The following is a 20804-nucleotide window of genomic DNA, read 5'->3' as shown; positions in this document are numbered from 1 at the left end:
GTGCCTGTCCGAATGAACCCTCCCATGTCCTGGGCACTGCTTTCGCGCTGTCCTGTGGAGTTACCAGCTGCAGTCCGCACTGGGACCGTCCCGTGTCACGTCACGCTTCCCTGTTTCTTGATCATTTTCTGCTTACCTGTCCTGTGTTCCGTTTCATGTTTTGAGTTAACCTGTTCGTGACCAAGGCCCCCCGCACCTGATATGTGTTTCCTCATGAGGAGATTGCCCTCACCTGATCCTCATTGCGCCTTGTTTCTTGTGTATATAAGCCCACCTGTGTTTCATGTCCGTTGCCAGATTGTCCTGTGCCTGGCCTTCATGCTCGTGTCTCGCTCTCATGCGTTTATTTCCCGGTTCCTGGTTCCTGTTCCTGTGTAACCTGTCCGCTCCTCGCTCCTTCCCCCGATCCATCCCTTCTCCCAGCCCGTGGTCCTCCACTCTTCTCCTCCTCCCACACCCATCTGCATTCCTGCCTTCCCTCTCGGACTGAGTTCCTGGTTACGACCCTCGCCTGTGTTCGACTTTGTCTCGCCTGCTCTCCATTGCCCCGTCCGTCCGGACTCTGACTCTCGCCTCTCCCTTCATGACAAATTGTTTATCCTGTGTTGTTCCCGTTTACTGGCGATTGAAGCTGGACTGTCTGGCCTTGTTAATACAGATCCCCTTTCACTGCGCTGGGCTCTAGACATTCTGTGCCTGATCCAGATCCTATCCAAGGCAGTGCAGCTCACCCACGCGCCTTAACCAAATGAGCCGTCCAGCAGACTGGAAATGTCCACTTCAAACAACAGGCAAGCGCCTTTCACATAAATCTCACGAGGTTAACAATTTAATCCAAAGTATGTATACCAATTTGAATATTTCCTGCGTACCAGGGCCTCATTTCAATTCAATTCACTTCCAATGCAATCCAGGTTTCCAATGCTTTTTTCCCCACAGCGATTATGATCTCTGCCAAAAAGTTGTGGTTACCCCAAGCTTCACGTTTTGTTCTTTGAGTTAAGCTACATTATAACTTAATAACTTAATAACTTAACCATGTATAGCCAACCTGTTAAGTGCTTTAGTAAAGGAAGTTGCTATCAAGTTCCTACAAAGAAACTTCAACAACAGTTACATTCTACCAGCTGCTACTCAAGTTTCAAACTAGCCTGCCTGGATGAGATCTTACATCACATTTTACATTTTCATTTTAGTCATTTAGCAGATGCTTTTAATCCAAAGCGACTTACAAGTGCATAGGTTCTTCCACAAGTTAAAGCATCACATCCATAGCTAGTAAAATACACACAAAGTGTTGTTCTAAACATATTAGTCATCATAAGTGCAATTTCTTTTGTTTTGGGGGGGTAGACAAGAGGGATAGGGATATCAGAAAGGGGGGTGGGGGAAATCAGGAGGGAGGACTAAGGAGGGAGGATCTTGCTGTTGTAATTTCAATATAGCAACGTGTTAGCTATTTACTGTTACTCATTTTAGTGAGGATATATCGTTATTTGCCATATTTTCATTTTCTGGGTATCAAGCTTATTCATAAGTCCGGAGTCACAACCATTGTTTTTGACAGAATTAGTGGGTATGTTTGACTAAATGCTTATGCGCCACATATGTTTGTGTGCATATTTATTTTTTCTGTCAGTCATTTTTAAAACACTAGGAAGGCCTACCTCATATGTCTCCAGTATTTCATTACAATTTAAACGCTGGAAGATTACACGTGATAAAACTTTGAGCTGCCTCCCAAGCAGCCGTGACCCTTCCCAGACGGTCCTAGTTACTGGGACCTCCATTGTCCAGCTCTGCAGCACTCAGCACGTGGACTGCACTCCTGTGGCACTTTTGGCACGTCCTGTAAAGGAAGTGCTTCTTCACACACTGGAATAACGGCCATACCAGGTGATCTGTGCAAAACATTACCGAAAGTAATACTTCCCGTTATGATCTATTTGTTTTTTTCTATGCGGAACATGATTTTCTTTTATGTTCTCCGCATGTATTTTGGAGTGTTTCACGTAGAAATAGCAATAGCAAACCATGAACGCACGTAGGCAATCAGTGAATTGTGTAAACGTAATATACTGTATACTGTAGGCGTGTTTCTTTCCTGCTACATTTTGCTGTCCAGACTGTGACTGCCCTGGCCCACTGATCGCTGTACTCTGGCGCCCCCGTGTGTCCTTTCCCCACCACTGTTTCTCATACAGTACTTCTGTTCATTTGTCTTACCAAGAAGCTATTCAGCTATATCAAAATCTTCAGATTTCAAAATCTCCAGAATCAATACCAGCCCAGTATAAATCTGTTAATTCACCCTCCTTCCGTAAGCTTAGCCCATGACCGCAGTATCTGCTTCTACGCATTATTGAGTGAGTTGTCCTTGGACATCTGTTGAACCAGACCTCAGAGGTAATCACACTAATGGACTCCAAACTCATCTGCATATGCACATAAATACATGTTTTCAAAGAGTAACCCCTCTCCCCATAGCCTGATAATCAACAGAGTGAAAGGCTTTGTTAATTAAGGGCAGAAAAAGAGAGGGAGTATACCTGTATACCAGTGGAGGCTGGTGACTTCCAGAATTGAGGAGGCCATTTTTTTCCGCTTGCTCACTTCACTCGCGATGGAATGTTCCCTGTTCTCTTATCTGTCTTTGTGCTGGCCAAAGGCATACTATTTGGAGTGTAAGCTACAGTCAGAAAGTTCTGGCTGATGAAATTCATTGTGCAGAGCTTAGCCTTGTGCCTTCCTGAAGAAATGACATTGCTGTAAGTCTATGAGCCTGCCTGATAATTAAGCTGAGAAATGACATTTGGATGTAATATAAATGCCAAGTGAACATGTGTAAAAGGCAGGAATTTTAATTATGTAGTTAAAAACAATTTTGTTTAGCTTACATTTTTCATTCTTCTACAGCTTCAACATGTAATCACCAATTTAATCAAGTTTAGCATATAAAAAAGATAAGATAACACTTTCTTTATCATATGTAGTTTTATTCAATATATTTAATATAAAATATGTAAAAATATGGTTCCAGTTGGCTTTATCTAATGTTAACGTTATCCACTAGAGGGCAGCACTCTATTCGTATTTAGAGTGAATTTCCTCACAGAGCAACAATTCGGTAATTTGATATGGAAGATTATTAAATTGACTTGTAATAAAACGAAATGGACTACATTAAAAATAAAACTGTTCAATAAATCCCAAATGGTGTCTAACATGACCTATTGAATGTCATTCTCACTCCCTAGTATCTGGAATCTGCATATCTCCAGCCCAAGATCTCAAATTGCGCTAGAATCTCGCCGACTTCCGAGGTAGTTTTAAGCAAAACTGTTTGGCCAAATGAGCTATAAACTCCAGGGATGATAGCCAGGGGTGTTCTCTAAATTTCCTGAAAAGCACAAGTTGATAGGACACTCGTAGCCACTATGGCGAGTGTTTGTTTGACTGAAGTGACTAGCGAATTCTCAAAATGGCTTCTGTGTTGAATAGGAAAGGAAAGGATAGTTGATTCCAAATGAACCAGTAGCATGTGATTGGACGAACAAAATGTCAATCTTTCAGCCCTGGACACAATGCATGGTGAGGCCAGGCCTCCGTTGCCCACCCATTTTCAGTGATCTGGCCAATCACATATTGGCATGAAAAAAAATGCATTACAATGACTTCTATGAGAATCTCATTTCCTAGGGGAGGCCTGGCCTGGCCTGGCCTGGCCTCCCTTAATACAAACTGATAGGGAAATCTGGCCTGTTGCTTTACAATTGCAATATTGGGTTTTAGCCATGGGAAAATTTAGATTTATGAACAAAACTAAAATAATATGAATATAAAAAATAAAAAATATGTTTTTTGTTAAAATAAATAAATAAAATAAATATATTTATTGTTTTTTTTAAATCTCTCTCTTCTCTCAAATTATTGGGGAGGCCAGGCCTCCTCCACCTCTATGGAGGAGCCTCCACTGCTGTATACGCTCAGCTAGACTTGTGTTGGGGCAGCCATGTGGTCCACTGGGATATCACTCTCAGACAGGCATACACATCAGCCCATCGAGACCCAGCAGACCCTTCAGCCTACATATCACACACATACACACACACCCACACACACACACACACACACACACATACACATACACACACATACACACACACACACACACACCCATATACACACACACACACACACATACACACACACAAGCACACATACCCATGCACACACACCCACACACACACACCCATACACACAGACACACAGACACACATACACATATACACATACACACACACACACACATACACATACACACACACACACACACACATACACACAACACACATACATACACATGCACACATGCACACACACGCATATACACATACATACATACACATTCATACACACACAGGCACATATACACACACATACCCACACGCACATGTACACACACGCATGAAGACATGTGTGAAAACAAACAAATGTTCATTGACATTAGAATTAATGACTGCACACATACCACATGAACATGTTCACAAAAGAACTGTGCAGGCCACACACACAGATATAAACAAACACATGCACTCCTTCATACAGTACACTGTACACACACACACATGCACTCCTTCATACAGTACACTATACACACAAACACACACACGCCTTCATACAGTACACTGTACACACAAAGACAGGTGCAAGCTCGCATGCAGATGAGAACATGCCAACATATACTGTACACTTGCACACCCTGACAAACATGCGCTGAAATACACATTTGTTCACGTTCAAAAACACAAATAGCCACACGCGCACACACACACACACACACACACACACTCACCCTGGCGTTTCATACGGTAAATTGTGGGAGAAATATGTCCTCTGTTTATACTTCATGTCAGCCCATTCCTTCAGAAACCTAGAGCCCCCATTCAGATGTGGAATCTGCTTTAAGTGACAGTTAAAAATTGCACATGGCAGCTCCCAATGAAATTTGCCTTGACAGAAAAAACTAAGAACAAATGGCCATGTATCCTCATAATACGCAGTAACAACGTTAGGACAGCCAGTGCTGGATGGAAATGCAATATTCATTTTAGGTATATGAGCTACTGGGGGGAGAAAAAGGGACAACCCCCAACCCTAAATAAATAAATCCAAAAAAAATCTCTCATATAGCAATAGTCTTCTCTTATCCCCCCGGCCATAACCTGCCTTTACACCTCAATGTGGCAATTATGCACCCTAATGACTGCAGTGCAAATAAACCCGGGGATTTTATTAAACCAAATGAAAGAATCTTCTGTGTATTATAGCCGCATGATTGACAGTGACGAGTGTTGGGCAGAAGCAGGTTCGGATATGACAGAGGGGCTCTGGGCAAAGCTCTTGATAATGTTACCGATAATGAAGGCGGGGAGGGAACTTCAGCTCGTGAAGGAGATGGGACAGGATTCACCAGGCATTCATTCATCCCGCTGTCGCCGGGCTTTCCGTCTGAAGCAAAACGCTGAAGGTGGAGGCGCAGACGTGGAACTGAGGGGACAGATGGGGGGGTTTGATTTGATAGTCTTTTATGTGATATTTTATAGGGCCAACATAAAAATAAATAAAAAACTGTCTGCTGATTGTGTGAGTAGACTTGACTGTATAATAATATTAAAAAAACATTTAAAAAGCCATAGGTCAAAGGTCATTTCCTGAAATGCCGTAAACTTCTTAAGCCGTAGCCTTTATGCGTGGAATTGTCTGGCTTCACAGATAACGCAGGAATAATGGCTTGAATATCTAAACCCTGTGAGATACAGAGCTAGGCACTGGACACATTCTCCCTGGAACAACCAGTCCAGGATCAGATCAAGTGTGAAACATTCTACACCCAACTGCTTTGTATAAAAGGTAGACACTGGTCCAGAGTCAGGGGTTAGAGCGTTAATCTAGACTCGCTGCATCCTATCCTTTTCTGGGCAGCGGAGTGTCTCCAGATGACAGTCATTGGTCTATAACGGTCATCCATGATCATCACATGGCAGTGGATGAATGGTGGATGAGTTTCAGCTATCAGACATTCGTTCATTTGTGTTATGTGAAGAGTCTGTTCCCAGTCCAGATATCCTATGGGTCTCCAAGAAAGAAGATCTGAGGAAAACTAAGGTTCAGGTCCAATTTTTATAATTTTCATATTTAAATATTCCAAGAACATTGCAGTTAGATTGAATCAGGGCTGTAAAGACAACAAGAAACCTCCACTGGCTGTCTGTTATGGCTCGAATCAAATTTAAAACTTTGGTGCTCGCATACCAGGCAGTTAAGGGATCAGGCCCCTGTATATATCACTCATCAAGATCTATACACCAGCAAGACCCCTCCGTTCTGCCACTTCATGCTGTCTGGAGCCTCCCCCTCGCAACACCTGCACTTCTCTCTCACGACTGCTGTCTGTCCTGGCCCCACGGTGGTGGAATGACCTCCCGGTGGATGTCAGAACGACAGAGTCTGTGACCTTTTTCAAGTGCAGAGTGAAGACTCATCTCTTCAGGCTACACCTTTCCCTCCCTTAATCACCACCATGATTAGGCTTATATGCCATAGACTATAATGGTACTTACATAGTTATATAGATATTGTTGTGTTTTGAATTAGATATTGTATTGTTGTACTAGGGGTATTCTAGCTGCCAACTGTGGTATGCTAGTTTGGAAGTTGATGTACTCTTCAAGGGTTCCAATTGTATCTGTATGGTTACACTAGGACTCGGAACTGTACTGTCCTCTCAGGTCCTCTTCACACTTGTACTTGTATTTGCTCTGCACTTCGTTGTACATCGCTCTGGATAAGAGCGTCTGCTAAATGCCTTGTAATGTAATGTAATGTAACAAGTAGACCTCCTAATGCATCTGAAGAAGGCGGTTAGCAGTACTGCCTGCCTTTATAGATCTGAGAGGGCTGTCTGCATCACATTTATTTGTGCCATGCAGAAAAGACAAGGCTTGTTATTGGATTTGAATAACAGCCCCCCGTTCCCCAGCTTTTCACACACACACACACGCGCACACACACACACACTCTCTCACACACACACACACATACACACACACATACACATACACATACACACACACACACACACACACACATACACATACACATACACATACACACACACACAGCCCCCGTTCCTCAGCCCTGGAAATATTAACATGATGCTCAAGTTAAGCTCATTTAATAACATCCAGAGTAATAGAAGGAGAATGGTGGGAAATTGTATTTATGGACGTTGCTTGACAGGAAAAATGATAAGAGAGGTCACACATGATCTGTCATTTCCGGCTGGGGGCACAGAATTGCAGACACACCTCGGCTATCTCTAGAATTACGGGCCAAGTTCACAGACACAGATTAAGCCTGGTCCTATATAAAATTCCCCATACAAAACTGAGTTTAGTCCTGGGCGAAACTTAACCTGTATCTCCAAAACTGGCCTTGTATCTCCCACCCTACTGAGGTGCAATAGCGCCCCCTACAGCTGGTGCCGAACCCGGACAGGGCTGGTGCCAGCTGCAGCAGGGACTCCCATGGAGGGGAGGCAGGGGGCAGCGTATCCCCCACCTCATCATTCACTCCTGACTCTATTGCTCCATGGGAAACCATCGCAGCAGCTGACTTAACAAGCTGCAGGGTGGAAAAAGAGTTGTCAGCTGGCTGCACACACAGTGAACACTTTATTAGGTGTTTATTAGGCCTATTTTTTGCACTTATTGGTCTTCTGCTGCTGTAGCTTATCCACTTAGAGTTATGATACGTTGCGTGTTCAGAGATGCTCTTCTGCATACCACTGTTGTGATGTGTGGTTATCTATGTTACTGTAAGGTTTGACCAGTCTGGCCCTTCTCCTCTGACCTCTCTCATTAACATGGTGTTTCTGCCTGCAGAACTGCTGCTCACTGGATGTTTTTGTTTTTTTGCACCACTCTCTGTAAACTCTGAGACTGGTGTGCATCAAAATCCCAGGAGATCAGCAGTTTCTGAGATACGCAAACAACCTTGTCTGGCACTAACAACCATTCCACAGTCAAAGTCACTTCGATAACATTTCTTCCCCATTCTGACATTTGGTCTGAAAAACAGCTGAACCTCTTGACTACATCTGCATGCTTTTATGCATTTAGTTGCTGTCGCATGATAGTCTGATTCAATTTTTGCTCTAACTAGCTGTTGTACAGGTCAACCTAATAAAGTGCTCAGTGAGTGTACATACATACTGTAGGCTACATATCTGCTGCTAAATGAGATTATAGCAATATACACTCTATACTGTACAATATACACTTTATTGCAGGATCTATTCATTATTCGCATTAATTAAAAAATGGTATGCTATGTACTGACCCTGTTTATGGGAAAGCTATGAGGAAAAAGTGACACATGGGCATGGGCAATAAAGTATACTTGAAAATTAGTATATTGCCTCTAACTATAATATGCAGTTTGAGTAGTTTGATAGAATCGAAGTGTAGAATCATAGAGATATATATATAACGTAGAATTACATTTTGGAGCGCTGTGACTGGCTGAGATTATTGACAATTCTCAAATCAATAAAAAAGATAGCTGTACGCTAGCCTACACCAATTAGCGTCATCCACACAAAAAAATTTCCGCCTACAATCAAGTATGGTTGAGCGAGCTAGCTATGCGTTGTTAGCTAGCTAAGCCTGTCAGATTACTTTGCTGGCTACAATTGCTCGTAGGGCTGGGGTATCCGTCTGTAGGTTGTTTTGACGGGAAATGGCTAGCTACGGACAGCCCGTAAGTAATAGCAAATATTCGTTGTGTTGTTCAGTCATTGCAGTGAAGCAAACATGTAATTTAACGCCAACATTAGCTAGATATAGCCTTTGTTTCAAATTATTTTGAAGTAGCGCATAACAGCATTTTCTTGAACTAATTTAAGTTAGCATGCTAAGTTACCTAACGTTGGCTAATGTTAGCTACGTTAGCTATTTGTGTTGTCAAGTGATAGCGTTATTGCATTTTCTTTCAACAGCATGTGACTTGCTAGCTAGCAAACTACCAAGTCCGTTACTTAGTAACGTAGTTAACGTTAACACATGTCAGGCTAGCTAGCTAACGTTAGTCAACGTTAGCTAGGTAGAACGTATTCCCATAAGTAAAATAGCTAACGTTAGCTAACTTAACATACTTTACACATTGCAGCTGTATTTGGAGCTAGTTAGTGGAGACGTGTCCAATGATACATGTTGTCACTAGCTAGCTGTTCGCTAGCTAACAACGTTTTCAATCATGATCTAATTCCTAGTTTAGCTAGCTAACCGGCTAGCTAACGACGTGTCATTTCAATTTTATTCTCACTTGCTAACAATATGTATAAAACCTCAGTGTTCAAACGCAGCCTTTGTCTAGAATGGGAGGGGAATTTTTAATCTGAGTTATGATGTGCAAAAGCATCGTAGGGACATTGTAGAATTCAGGTAGGTGTCTAACTTAGCTAACGTTAATGTTTACGCTATAGCGTGGTCTGTTTATTTTGACACATTATTGACCCTCCAGGTTCCAGTTAGTGTGTGAGCTAATCTTCAGTTTGGCAGCTGGGGCGGTCACATTAACTTATTGACAGTTGACGTCATTTGCTTCTGTGTATGTTTGCTCGCAAACGTTGCTAGCTAACGTAACGTTTGTTGCACATTACGGATAGCCAACTTTGTGTTAACCTAAGAATTCTGTTAGCTAACGTTAGTGCACATTAGTTTTAAAGTATGAGCCCGAACCACAGTTAGGAAAGCACTTATCAATGTCATGGTTGTGGCGAAATTCAGGTATCGTTACTAGCTCGCTACACGGTACACCACCAGCTTTCTAGTAAGCAAAAATTACATGTATAATCTGTCACTGATCAAACGTCAGTAGCCAGCTGGCTCAGCAGATCAAATTTCACGCAGCTGTCATTCCGCACGGGGTCGTCCTTTGTGTTAACCGTTAACTGTGGGCTGTGTGTGATTGCTAGGATCTTATCTTTGTCCCGTCGCCTCTATCCCCAGTGGCGTCGACCGGTGCCGTAGAATGCAGCCAGGCTGGCATCGACCCGGCTTTCCTGTGTCCTCCTTATGAGTAATGAACCCTTTCTGGACAATGTCTGCAAACGCCAGTCGCAAGGTAACGTGGACCCACAACCTGCACCCTCATACACACGAACGAGCACGCCTAACAACATCCGTCGTTTCAGACAGCCAGACTGCAGAAATTTGTTCATTTGATCAGACAAACGCCTTTAGGATACCGGCCAGGTGATGTAGCCTCATTAAAACCACACACACATTTTGCCATTTCTAAAACTAAATGTAAGACCGTTATGAAAAAAAATGATGGCAAACGTCATACGCGAAGCTCATCTGAATATAACGCTAACCACGTATAGGTATACAGTGATTAAATATTTGTCTCCTCTTTTATATTTTCTGCAGTCTTTCAAAGATACATTTGAATATATTAATTAAATGATGGAATCATGAAAGTGGCTATGAGTGTGTGTGTGTGTGTGTGTGTGTGTGTGTGTGTGTGTGTGAGTGAGAGAGAGTATGGCAATAATTTTCTGTAAGGATAACATGTCGCTCTGATTGTGCAACTTGTGAACCTTATCCATGCTAGTAGACTGTGGGAATCTAGCCAGACCGGTATTGCAAGTATACATTTTGCGCCAAGAATATGGCAATTATGGTATGGTGCGAGTCTTATTCCTGTCAGTCATACTGTTGTGTTTTTTTCAGATTAGGTTAGTCACTCACTAAGCTTCAGAGTTTCTGTGAAAGTTTCTTTATGAAAAAGTGAATATGGTGCTGTCACATTCACTATCCCGCAACTAATGGTACAGCATATGAATCATTCACAGAAGTGTGGGGGAATAAGTCCAGTTATGAATATGACCATTTTTGACAGTGCACTGACGTGTCCGTACTCTCTATCATTAATGCAAAATCTGATTAAAAAAAACTGATACAGAGCCTTTAAGCAGAACTCCTACAGCACAACCACGGAGACCTACCATCCTGTAGGTTCTCACTCCAGCCCTAACAAAGCACACCTCATTCAACAGCCAAAGAAGGTCTGTCCAACCCTGTTCCTGGAGATCTACCGTCCTGTAGGTTTTCACTCCAACCCTAACAAAGCACACCTCATTCAACAGCTAGAGAAGGGCTGCCCAACCCTGTTCCTGGCGATCTACCGTCCTGTAGGTTTTCACTCCAACCCTAACAAAGCACACCTCATTCAACAGCCAAAGAAGGGCTGCCCAACCCTGTTCCTGGAGATCTACCATCCTGTAGGTTTTCACTCCAACCCTAACAAAGCACACCTCATTCAACAGCTAGAGAAGGGCTGCCCAACCCTGTTCCTGGAGATCTACCATCCTGTAGGTTTTCACTCCAACCCTAACAAAGCACACCTCATTCCACAACTAGAGATTTTACTGACCCGCTAATTTGTAGAATCAGGAGTGGCATTTTAAGGTTGATATTAAAACTGGATGATGGATCTTCTGGAACAGGTTGGGCAAGCCTGGTCTATGGTGTTTGAGTCACTCTGAAGAGAAACCAGGCAGATAAATAAAATAAAATACTGTTTTCATAACTCATGTGTATTGCGGTTTTCACAGTTGTAGTAAATGTGATTAATTGTGAGATGATATCCCTAGCCCATTTAGCCTATGTAAACTAAGAGAAATGTGTTTGGTCTGGGGAAAATGGCAGTACTAGTATTTTCCGCTACTGACCGGAAAGGGCAGTGTCAAGGGGAATGTTAAGCATGCATGCCACGCCCTACATCAAAATTCCTGCCATACTTGCGGCGTTTGCGTTTCTCCGTAAAACGAGACACCTTGCATGAATTCCTCACGTTTGCGTTGACCGCGTGGAGACGATGTGTGAGGGGAAGCCGGTGCCAGGGGATGCAGCGTTTTAGAGCCCCTCGTGTGCGCCCCCCCTTCCTGTGCAGACAGGAAACTGACGTCTGTGTGTTGGAGCAGCTTGCCTGCTCTGAGCAGCACACACATTCCGTTCTGTCTGTGTAATGCGCCGCAGCAGAGATTTACTGCCTTCCGCGACCCTTTGGAGATGAATGCAAAAAATGTATAAAAATTCTGTCAGAAATAGCTTGACCTTGTCAACAGCCATTTTGTGTGAACACACCCTCTCCATTACTCCTGAGCCACCTGTGAACAATGGGGCATTTCAGGCCTCAGATTAACGTATGCTCGCATTGTGATGTGACTCGTCCTGTTCTCTCTGTGGCCTGGAGACCCATGGGGTGTGTAATCCACAGTCCTGTTTCCCAGGGAAGGAGGGTTTCAGGAGGCCTCTCTCCTCACCAATCAGACAGCTACTGGCCTGCACTCATTGCATAAGGCATTGGTTCAGTGCTACACACACACACACACACTCACCCTATGCCACAGTGCTACACGCATACACACACACACACACACACACACACACATCTGATGACACAGTGCTACACGCACACACACACACCCACTCAATGCCACAGTGCTTCATGTGCACGCACACACACACACACACACGATGCCACAGTGCTATATGCGCGCACACACACACACACACACACACACACACACCCTATACACCCGATGCCACAGTGCTATATGCGCGCACACACACACTATACACCCGATGCCCCAGTGCTACATGTGCACACACACACACACACTATACACCCGATGTCACAGTAAGTCTTTGCCTTAGTGTCTTCTGTTGCTGGCATGGGCCTAAACTCTCATTAGGGCTTTCCATCCTGAGCGGAAAAGGGATCCGACATTGGAGAAGTGAGAATGACCCGTGTCTTGTTCCCGTGCACGGTTTTGCTCGACAGCGGTCCGACAGCGAAGAGAAAGGCCGGCAGGCGGAGCAGAGGACGAGCCCCCCCCGAGGGCCTTTTGGCAAGAAGCAGCTCCCCTCCATTCCCAAGAACAGCGTCCCCGTCACCAAACACGCGTCCCCCGCCGCATCTGGGCCCCCCGCGTCCGGGCCCCCTGCCAACGGGACTCACGCCTCCTACGGGCCCTTCTACCTGGAGTACTCCCTGCTGGCCGAGTTGTGAGTTGAGACTTCAGCCTGTTTGGTGTGGGGCTGCGGCAGCTTCATAGCTTTCACAGGTTGAGCATCTTTCGGGACAAACTGTCTTGTCAAAGCACGTAGGACCCGCTGCTAAATGGCCTTTGACTGATTCAGGAGGTTTGAAACTAAATCTAAAGCACCAACTGTTTCCTGCTCTTATTTCGCGCTGTTATACTGCCACCAAGGCCTGTGTAGGATATTGTCTTGACTGTGCACTATATCAAACACTTGATTTCGACAGTGACTCAGTGTGTCATTGTGCTTGGCCCCAGTAAGTGAAAGGTTGCTTTTAATGACCGGTGTAATCTTAAGAGGCAGCACTATACCACATGCTGTAGATGGTTATAGTTTGATTTCTGTGCTATTGGCTGCAGTCTTGAAGGCAGTTGGCATTGTTGCATTAGATTGATGTTCTGCACTGATGGGGAGAGTGCCAGCTTTCTGGCCCACGCCTAACTGCTGTTCCTCTGACCTGCAGCACACTGGTCATCAAGCAGAAACTGCCTGGGATCTACGTCCAGCCCTCCTACAGATCAGCCCTGAGTAAGAGCCGTCTGGCCCCGCCCGCCGCCTTTAATACGCCATTCAGCGTACTGTGGAAGAATGAGCGTGATTCTGAATGGCTGTTTTTCATTCCAGTGTGGTTTGGGGTTATTTTCATAAGACACGGCTTGTACCAGGATGGGGTCTTTAAGTTCACCGTGTACATCCCAGATAACTACCCCGACGGAGAATGCCCCGTAAGTAACATGCATGACTGCTCATTTTTGCAATGTTATTGTGTCAGGAGTGTACAAAAGAAATAAATGGACAATTATTTATTTAGTTTGAACTAATTTATATTCATACTGGAGAATCGATAAACTGTTCCATACCTACCCGCTGAACAGTGTTCCCTGGACTTTAGAGAGTGGTGTTGGACATCCCGGTTTCCCATCCTTTGTGTAACGTGTGCTGTGTCTCTCTGGACTTTAGAGAGTGGTGTTGGACATCCCGGTTTCCCATCCTTTGTGTAACGTGTGCTGTGTCTCTCTGGACTTTAGAGAGTGGTGTTCGACATCCCGGTTTTCCATCCTTTAGTGGACCCGGTGTCAGGGGAGCTGGACGTCAGGAGAGCCTTTACCAAATGGAGGTCAGTTCCATTCCACACACTGGTTCTTAAAGGGACAGTTCACCCACGATTGAAATTAAAGACAAAATAACATAATTTTACTTACACTTATTTGGGTGGCTAGATGGCACTCCTTTAATGTGATTTTTGGGTGAACTGCCCCTTTCAACACTTTCTTTACTAAAGAAATGTTTTGAAACAGTTTGTTCAGAAACAGGGAGATAAAGCAGTGCTTTCCATCCCTCCTCTGGGTGTGCCCTGCCGAGTTCAGGTATTTGGGCTACGCCCCAGGCCCTGTGGTGATGAAAGGGGCTCCGTGGGGGAAAGGACACTGCTCTAGTTAATGGGTAAATCGTGAGCCGGGCTGGACCAAATTGCTTGTGTTCCTTGTGTTTTTTATTTTTTTGCCATATTTTAAGTGCTATTATCCTGAAAAGATTATAATGTGTGAAGTCCAGAGGGAATTGCATGGTATTGAATATAATTGCAAAAAGGCCCTTTTAAATCTGGCACCACAGACCAAGAACACTGACAATAGAAGGTACACTGAGCAGCAAATCCTGTATGCAACCTGGTGTCTCTATGCTGGGAGCCATATGTATGAAGGCATTTTCCTTACTCTGAAGTGGTGCTTTTTTCAATGATTTAGTGCATGATCCAACATTGAATTAGACCCTTAGATTTATTTTAGGTCCTGATGTCGATAAGATGTTTGTGTGGTTCTAAGTACCAAAAACGGATCCCCATCAGTGCTTCTCCAGTGCTTCTCATGAGCTTCACCGAGAACAGACTGTGTTAGTGTCTTTTAGGCTTTAAGGGAAATGTAATTTTCCACAATATGGGACCTTTAAGAGACTGGTAGTCGTCCCGTTCTCCGTAGGACACCAGGGCAAAGTTTAATTCTCTTTAAACTTTGAGATTTGTCCGGCTCACGTGTCCCTGTTCTTTCGGCTTACCCAGAGTACCATCCATCCATCCAGATAGGCCTGCTGAGATGTGACAATATTCAAAATTGTATGACTTTTTTTAGATTCAGTTCACAGTGATATAATGGACTTCTACAGAACGATCCTTACCTGGTACATAAAAACTCAACCTCGTCGTCTCTTTCCGAATATAATGCCGCAGTTGCTCGCCAAAGTTCACAGCTGGCTGAAGTTGACTTTGCCCCGGGATAGTGATTGGTGGAAAGTTGCTTTGGTGGAAACCTCTGCTTGTTCCAGCAGCAGATTAAATGCTTCTCGGTTGAGATGTACGTGTGACCTCGTCCCTGTCGACTCCTGCAGGCGCAACCACAACCACATCTGGCAGGTTCTGATGTACGCCCGCACCATCTTCTACAAGATCAGCACCGTGGAGCCACTGAACCCGGAGGCAGCAGTGCTGTGAGTTACCCCTCAGATACCCCTCAGATACCCCTAAGATACCCTTCCGTTTCAGGGCAGCGTGCATCACCACACCACATTCACCTCTGCAGCAGTGGGAGTCATCAAACCCCCTCTGCAGATTTAACATGTCACATTTTCGGGAAATATCACAACAAATGTATGTATTGTTTGACATTTTCAGGTATATTGTTAAGCATTGCAGTTACACCTTCCTGCAAAGAGCTGTGTATTCCCTTACTACGGGAAGTAGATGAAAATATATTATTATCATCATCTCATTTAGCCTCCCTGGGTTTCCCTTCTAGATTAACGAATGGAAGACCTAGATAGTCCATACACTTAATAAGTGATGTCACAGTTGAGAATTTGAGGATTGTAATAGTCTTGTTACATTACATTACATTACATGGCATTTAGCAGATGCTCTTATCCAGAGCGATGTATAATGAAGTGCAAATCAAACTCAAGTATGAGTGCTAAGAGGACCTGAGAGGACAGTACAGTTCCGAGTCCTAGTGTAAACACAGATAATCAGAACCCTTGAAGAGTACAATCAACTTTCAAACTGGCATACGTGCCATTACAGTCTAAGGCTAATCATGGTGGTGAGTTAGGGAGGGAAAGGTGTCGCCTGAAGAGATGAGTCTTCAGTCTGCGCTTGAAGGAGGTCAGAGACTCTGTCGTTCTGACATCCACCGGGAGGTCATTCCACCACCGTGGGACCAGGACAGACAGCAGTCCTGAGCGTGAGGTGCAGGTGTGGCGAGGGGGAGGCGCCAGACGGCACAAAGTGGCAGAACGGAGGGGTCTTGTTGGTGTATAGGTCTTGATAAGGGATTGAGTATATACAGGGGCTGATCCCTTAACTGCCTGGTATGCGAGCACCAAAGTTTTAAATTTGATGCGAGCCATAACAGGCAGCCAGCGGAGTTTGCGGAGCAGGTGGGTGACATGTGAATGTCTGGGAACATTGAATACCAGACGGGCTGCAGCATTCTGGATCATCTTGTCTCCTCCCCAGCTCAGAGCGGCCATTTTGATTGTCTCTCCTCAGTTATGACAAAGACGTCCAGCTCTTCAAAAGCAAGGTGGTGGACAGCGTGAAGCTATGCAACAGTCACCTGTTTGACCAGCCGAAGCTGGACGATCCCTACGCAATAAGGCAAGCGCCTGCCATTCGTCACACGCCAGAACTCTCCCCTATCACTCGCCATCCTTCATTACTTAAACGTGCAGGGTTCAGAATGTGGTCATAATGTTCTCTGCTGATTCACAGATCGTTTACATTACACAACCTGTTTTTTAAGTTTATAAGTTCGTTTTCTACCTCTAACTCTGACTGAAGCACAGGTGTCAGAATGAATCTACCTGTGATTACTCTAGCCTGTGGAGGTGATCTGTTTCTGTTCCATAAATACAAAATCTGTTGTTCAGTTTCTCCCCATGGAACCCAGCCGTCCACGATGAGGCAAAGGGGAAGATGTTCACGTATAAAGTGAGTACCGCGGGCCCTGCGTTCCTCTCACTCAGACAAACGTACGCTGGGCAAGCTGCCACCATTTTACAAAGTATGCAGTAACATTGTCACATACCAGTAGACCGCTTAAGAAGCCTGCAAGTTAGGAAAGTGTCACCTGAAATCTTTCTGTTAGATGCATCTAATAGTTAGAAATGTATAGTACAACGTGAATTGCAAAAGTATTGTATTGTCCCTTACATAGTTTGAGATGCATTATATTTATTTTCCTGCGTTCTGGCTCTCTTTATCTGCAACAAAGAAATCTGCACTAATGTGACACACAAACACACACCATTGGGGAAAAAAAGATCTGGAATGGATCTTGGCAAGAAATTGCACAGCATGGAATCAGCGTCAGTGTTAACGTATGTGCAACCTGTCCATTGTACAAAACTAAAATCAATGTAAAACTATGCTGAATGTTAACGTTGTTAAGATATTTCTTGGCTACAATGTTATTGCCTTGTTGATGTACAGCAAAGTAATAATTCCCCCTCCATCATTCTCCCCCAGAGTTATATTAAGTGATTGAGAAAGTAAGGAATTGAGTTTTTGTCTCGGTGTTGTGTTCCCTTCGGTATTGGACATTGCGCATGTGTTTACGTGGTTAAGGGCAGTTTTCTTGCTGCTTATCTCGTTTGTGATGCGCTGCTGTTGCCTAGAGACGGCCGGAGGATCACCATAAGGGGCTGCAAGTGTCCGGACTGTCCTGGGTAAGGCCCGGGTCGACCCAGCCCTTCAGCAAGGAGGACAGCACTCTCCAGACATGAGCCTGGAGTGCAGTGCCGCCTGTTCACCAGCAGAGGGAGTGCTGCCAGGGCGGGAGTCCTGACCGGCTCTGCGGAATCTGCAAATTCAGTGGGAACCAGATTTATGGACTTCATTTGCACCACTCTTGCTCCGCTTCAACTGTACTTTAGGTTTCTGCTCAGAAAGTAGAGTTAAAAGGCTTTTGTGTAATCCGTGTAAATCCGCAGCAACCAGCTTGGATATTGAAGCTAGTACTAGATGAAGTCAACCATTCGCAGGGTGATTGGGGAATGTGATCGTCAAGTTCTGGGGGCGTTGAGTTGGTCAGAATACGAGAGTCACGCAACCATTCATGTGTTATTTTGTCAGAATTGTTTTGAATCGAATTCAACAAAAAATGAGACGTTACACGTTCTTTCATTTTATTTTCATTTGTTTTAGAAGTATTTTCTTAATTCAGCCATATTGTGTATTACATGTCTTGAATAGTTTTAATATATACTGACATATCAAGTTTTAAGATGTATAATATTATACATATAGGTGACTTGGTTTGTTTCCATATTGTGCATGTGGTACTGACCGATAAAGTTTTAAGATGTATAATATTACACATATTAGTAACTGGGTTTATTTCCATATTGTAATTAATATTTTAATTCATCTTAAATGTGTTCATGATCTTTTTAATAAATCGATCAATGGTTTTCTGTAAATATACTGAACATGCCTAACTCAATGTGAAGGTGACTGAAATCAGCAGTTTTCACTCTGTCCATTTATACACAGCTGGATTTGGACAAACATTCATTTTGAAGGTTTTAGAGCTTGACGAGTTGACACTATTTGCTTCTGGACCGGTGAATACACCAAACGGTTGTTTTAGTTTAGCATTGCGCTTATTTTTATCCCCCGAGGTGATTGACTTCAGACAAAACTGTTTGAGATGCCATACCGTGAAGGTAATGTGTTTTTAAAAACCAATAAATGACTCATGAAGTTGTCTAGGTGGTCTGGCGTCATATTTTGAATCTGCATGCCTACGTCATGAAATGGATCCGCAGGTTCCACACCTGGGTTCCAGGCACCCCTTGCAGTCTGTGTGTGGCTGATGGTGGCTGTCTCAGTGTTTCCATATTTCACACATTGGTTACATATTTGATCATTTGATATTTAAAAAAATAAAACCTGTCTGGTTGTATCGTTTATGCCTTCAAAATTCAGCGTGTGAAAAGCATGATCAGTTGTATGGCCCTGAAAGGCTCCCCTCTCTTGCTTCAGCGGTGTGTTTGGGCTCACTGTCCTGCTGCTGTCCATTGAGTTTTGAAGCATGTGATTGGATCTGTCGGAAGAGAAGTTTAATGTGAATTCACAATGTGTTAATTCACAAATCCGTCAACGCCCCCACCCTCGTTTAATGTCCGGCACTCTCAACACCAGACACAAGTGTATCAACAGTTAAACCCTTCACTTAACCAACATGTAAAATGCATTTATTTCATTTAATTGATCGATTATTATCAAAAATATAAATTGCCAATTAAAATTATTTGATAGGCACAGCAACCTATAGGATCAACCTTTATCAAGATGCACAACTCACAGGCGGATTAAAATCAGGTTTATGAAGTTGCAACACAGATCCACGTCTAATCTAGAGACGGGTTCAACTGCCTTAAAACAATGAAGTTTACAGACATAGGCAAGTAACAGTCACGAGAAATGAATGAAAGAAAATACCGAACCTCCCAAAATTAGTCCCAAGGAAGCCAAAGTAAATGCTCAAAAATCGGAAAAAATATTCCAAAATGACCCGGGATGAAATGTAGATTGCCAGACCAAGGTGCCAACTTCCATCTCAAAACTGCCTGCTGTTAGTCAATAGCTTATGCATTATTGCCTCAATTATTATTACATATATTTGCATAATTTGGGCATTATGGTAGCAGGAAAGCGTAATAATCAGTATATATCGAGAAGAAGGGATGAGAATACTTAGCTAATGTCGATACATTGCACCTAGGTAGTTTGTTGGCTTGCTATATTCAGTAAGTTATCTCTCTCGAAAGCACTCGCCAGTCACATCGTTTTATCCTCGTCTTTGGACGTGGACGTAACTGATCTGTCATGATTGTGTGTGACATTGGCACCACGGGAGGGGGGAACGTGAATTTACGTAGGGCGCTGTTCTGCTACCTACCACCGGAGGACGCCGTACGCTGACGGCCGTTTTCCTGCACACTTTCCCGACAGCTTATCCATTAGTATCCGGGAGACTACAGTTTATGCGAAAACAAAGTAAAACCTGCGCCGATTGGCTTCAGCCACTACGCGGCCATCTTGTGCGTCCTCCCATTATAACCACTTGTCTCCTGGATCTCTCATCCGACCTGAGTATTAGCAGGTGCTTTCAGGACAAGTGTGCGACCCAAGTCCCCCGCTGCAAAGGGATTCAAAATCTCGACCGCCGGTGGTCCAAACTGTACAACTCACCGCTGTCCAATCCGAGATAATATCACTATGCAAATTAAATGTATCATCAAGTTGGCGGCAGTGGAGCAACTAAAACTTCGCAAATAAGCTTGCCCTAACCATAATAATTCAGCAATTATTGCCGTTTGCCCGGGATGATTACTCCACCTTGGTAAGTGTTTTTTTTGTTTTTAGGTTTGTTTTCAATACAAACGCTTAAAACGACAATTAAAGAAATGTTTTCAAATTTTTGCCTGTCACTTCGATTAAAGTAATTTATAACGTTATTGTTCTGTCTTAGGGAATCCCTTTGCAAACGGAACTTTGTTAGACCATCTTCAAAATATTTGGGCTAAAGCTGTCATCCCCCTTGATAATGAAAAAACGTGCAATTAACAATCGAC

General features: G+C 43.7%; 1 protein-coding gene across 1 annotated transcript; it reads left to right on the top strand.

The window, feature by feature from the left end:
• The first annotated feature begins 8695 nt into the window (after positions 1-8695).
• LOC133130736 (AKT-interacting protein) lies at positions 8696-18932 on the top strand. Its single transcript, XM_061245542.1, has 10 exons — positions 8696-8823; positions 10074-10188; positions 12916-13139; positions 13639-13703; positions 13800-13900; positions 14204-14292; positions 15558-15656; positions 16714-16821; positions 17094-17154; positions 17841-18932. Exons 2-10 carry the CDS (start codon positions 10147-10149, stop codon positions 17946-17948), a joined length of 897 nt encoding a protein of 298 aa, XP_061101526.1. The 5' UTR covers positions 8696-8823; positions 10074-10146; the 3' UTR covers positions 17949-18932.
• The last annotated feature ends 1872 nt before the right edge of the window (positions 18933-20804 follow it).

Source organism: Conger conger, chromosome 6 (assembly GCF_963514075.1).
Source record: "Conger conger chromosome 6, fConCon1.1, whole genome shotgun sequence".
In the NCBI taxonomy this organism is placed as follows: Eukaryota; Metazoa; Chordata; class Actinopteri; order Anguilliformes; family Congridae; genus Conger; species Conger conger.
Note: the sequence above shows the minus strand (reverse complement) of the source record. Positions and strands in the feature narration are given on the sequence as shown.

What these genes read in the sequence shown, in the direction of transcription:
- LOC133130736 (XM_061245542.1), top strand. Translation starts at nt 10,147, where the DNA reads ATGAACCCTTTCTGGACAATGTCTGCAAACGCCAGTCGCAAG. An exon ending in AGAGCCTTTACCAAATGGAG is followed by an intron (nt 14,293 to 15,557) that starts GTCAGTTCCATT and finishes CGACTCCTGCAG; the next exon opens with GCGCAACCACAACCACATCT. An exon ending in GACGATCCCTACGCAATAAG is followed by an intron (nt 16,822 to 17,093) that starts GCAAGCGCCTGC and finishes TCTGTTGTTCAG; the next exon opens with TTTCTCCCCATGGAACCCAG.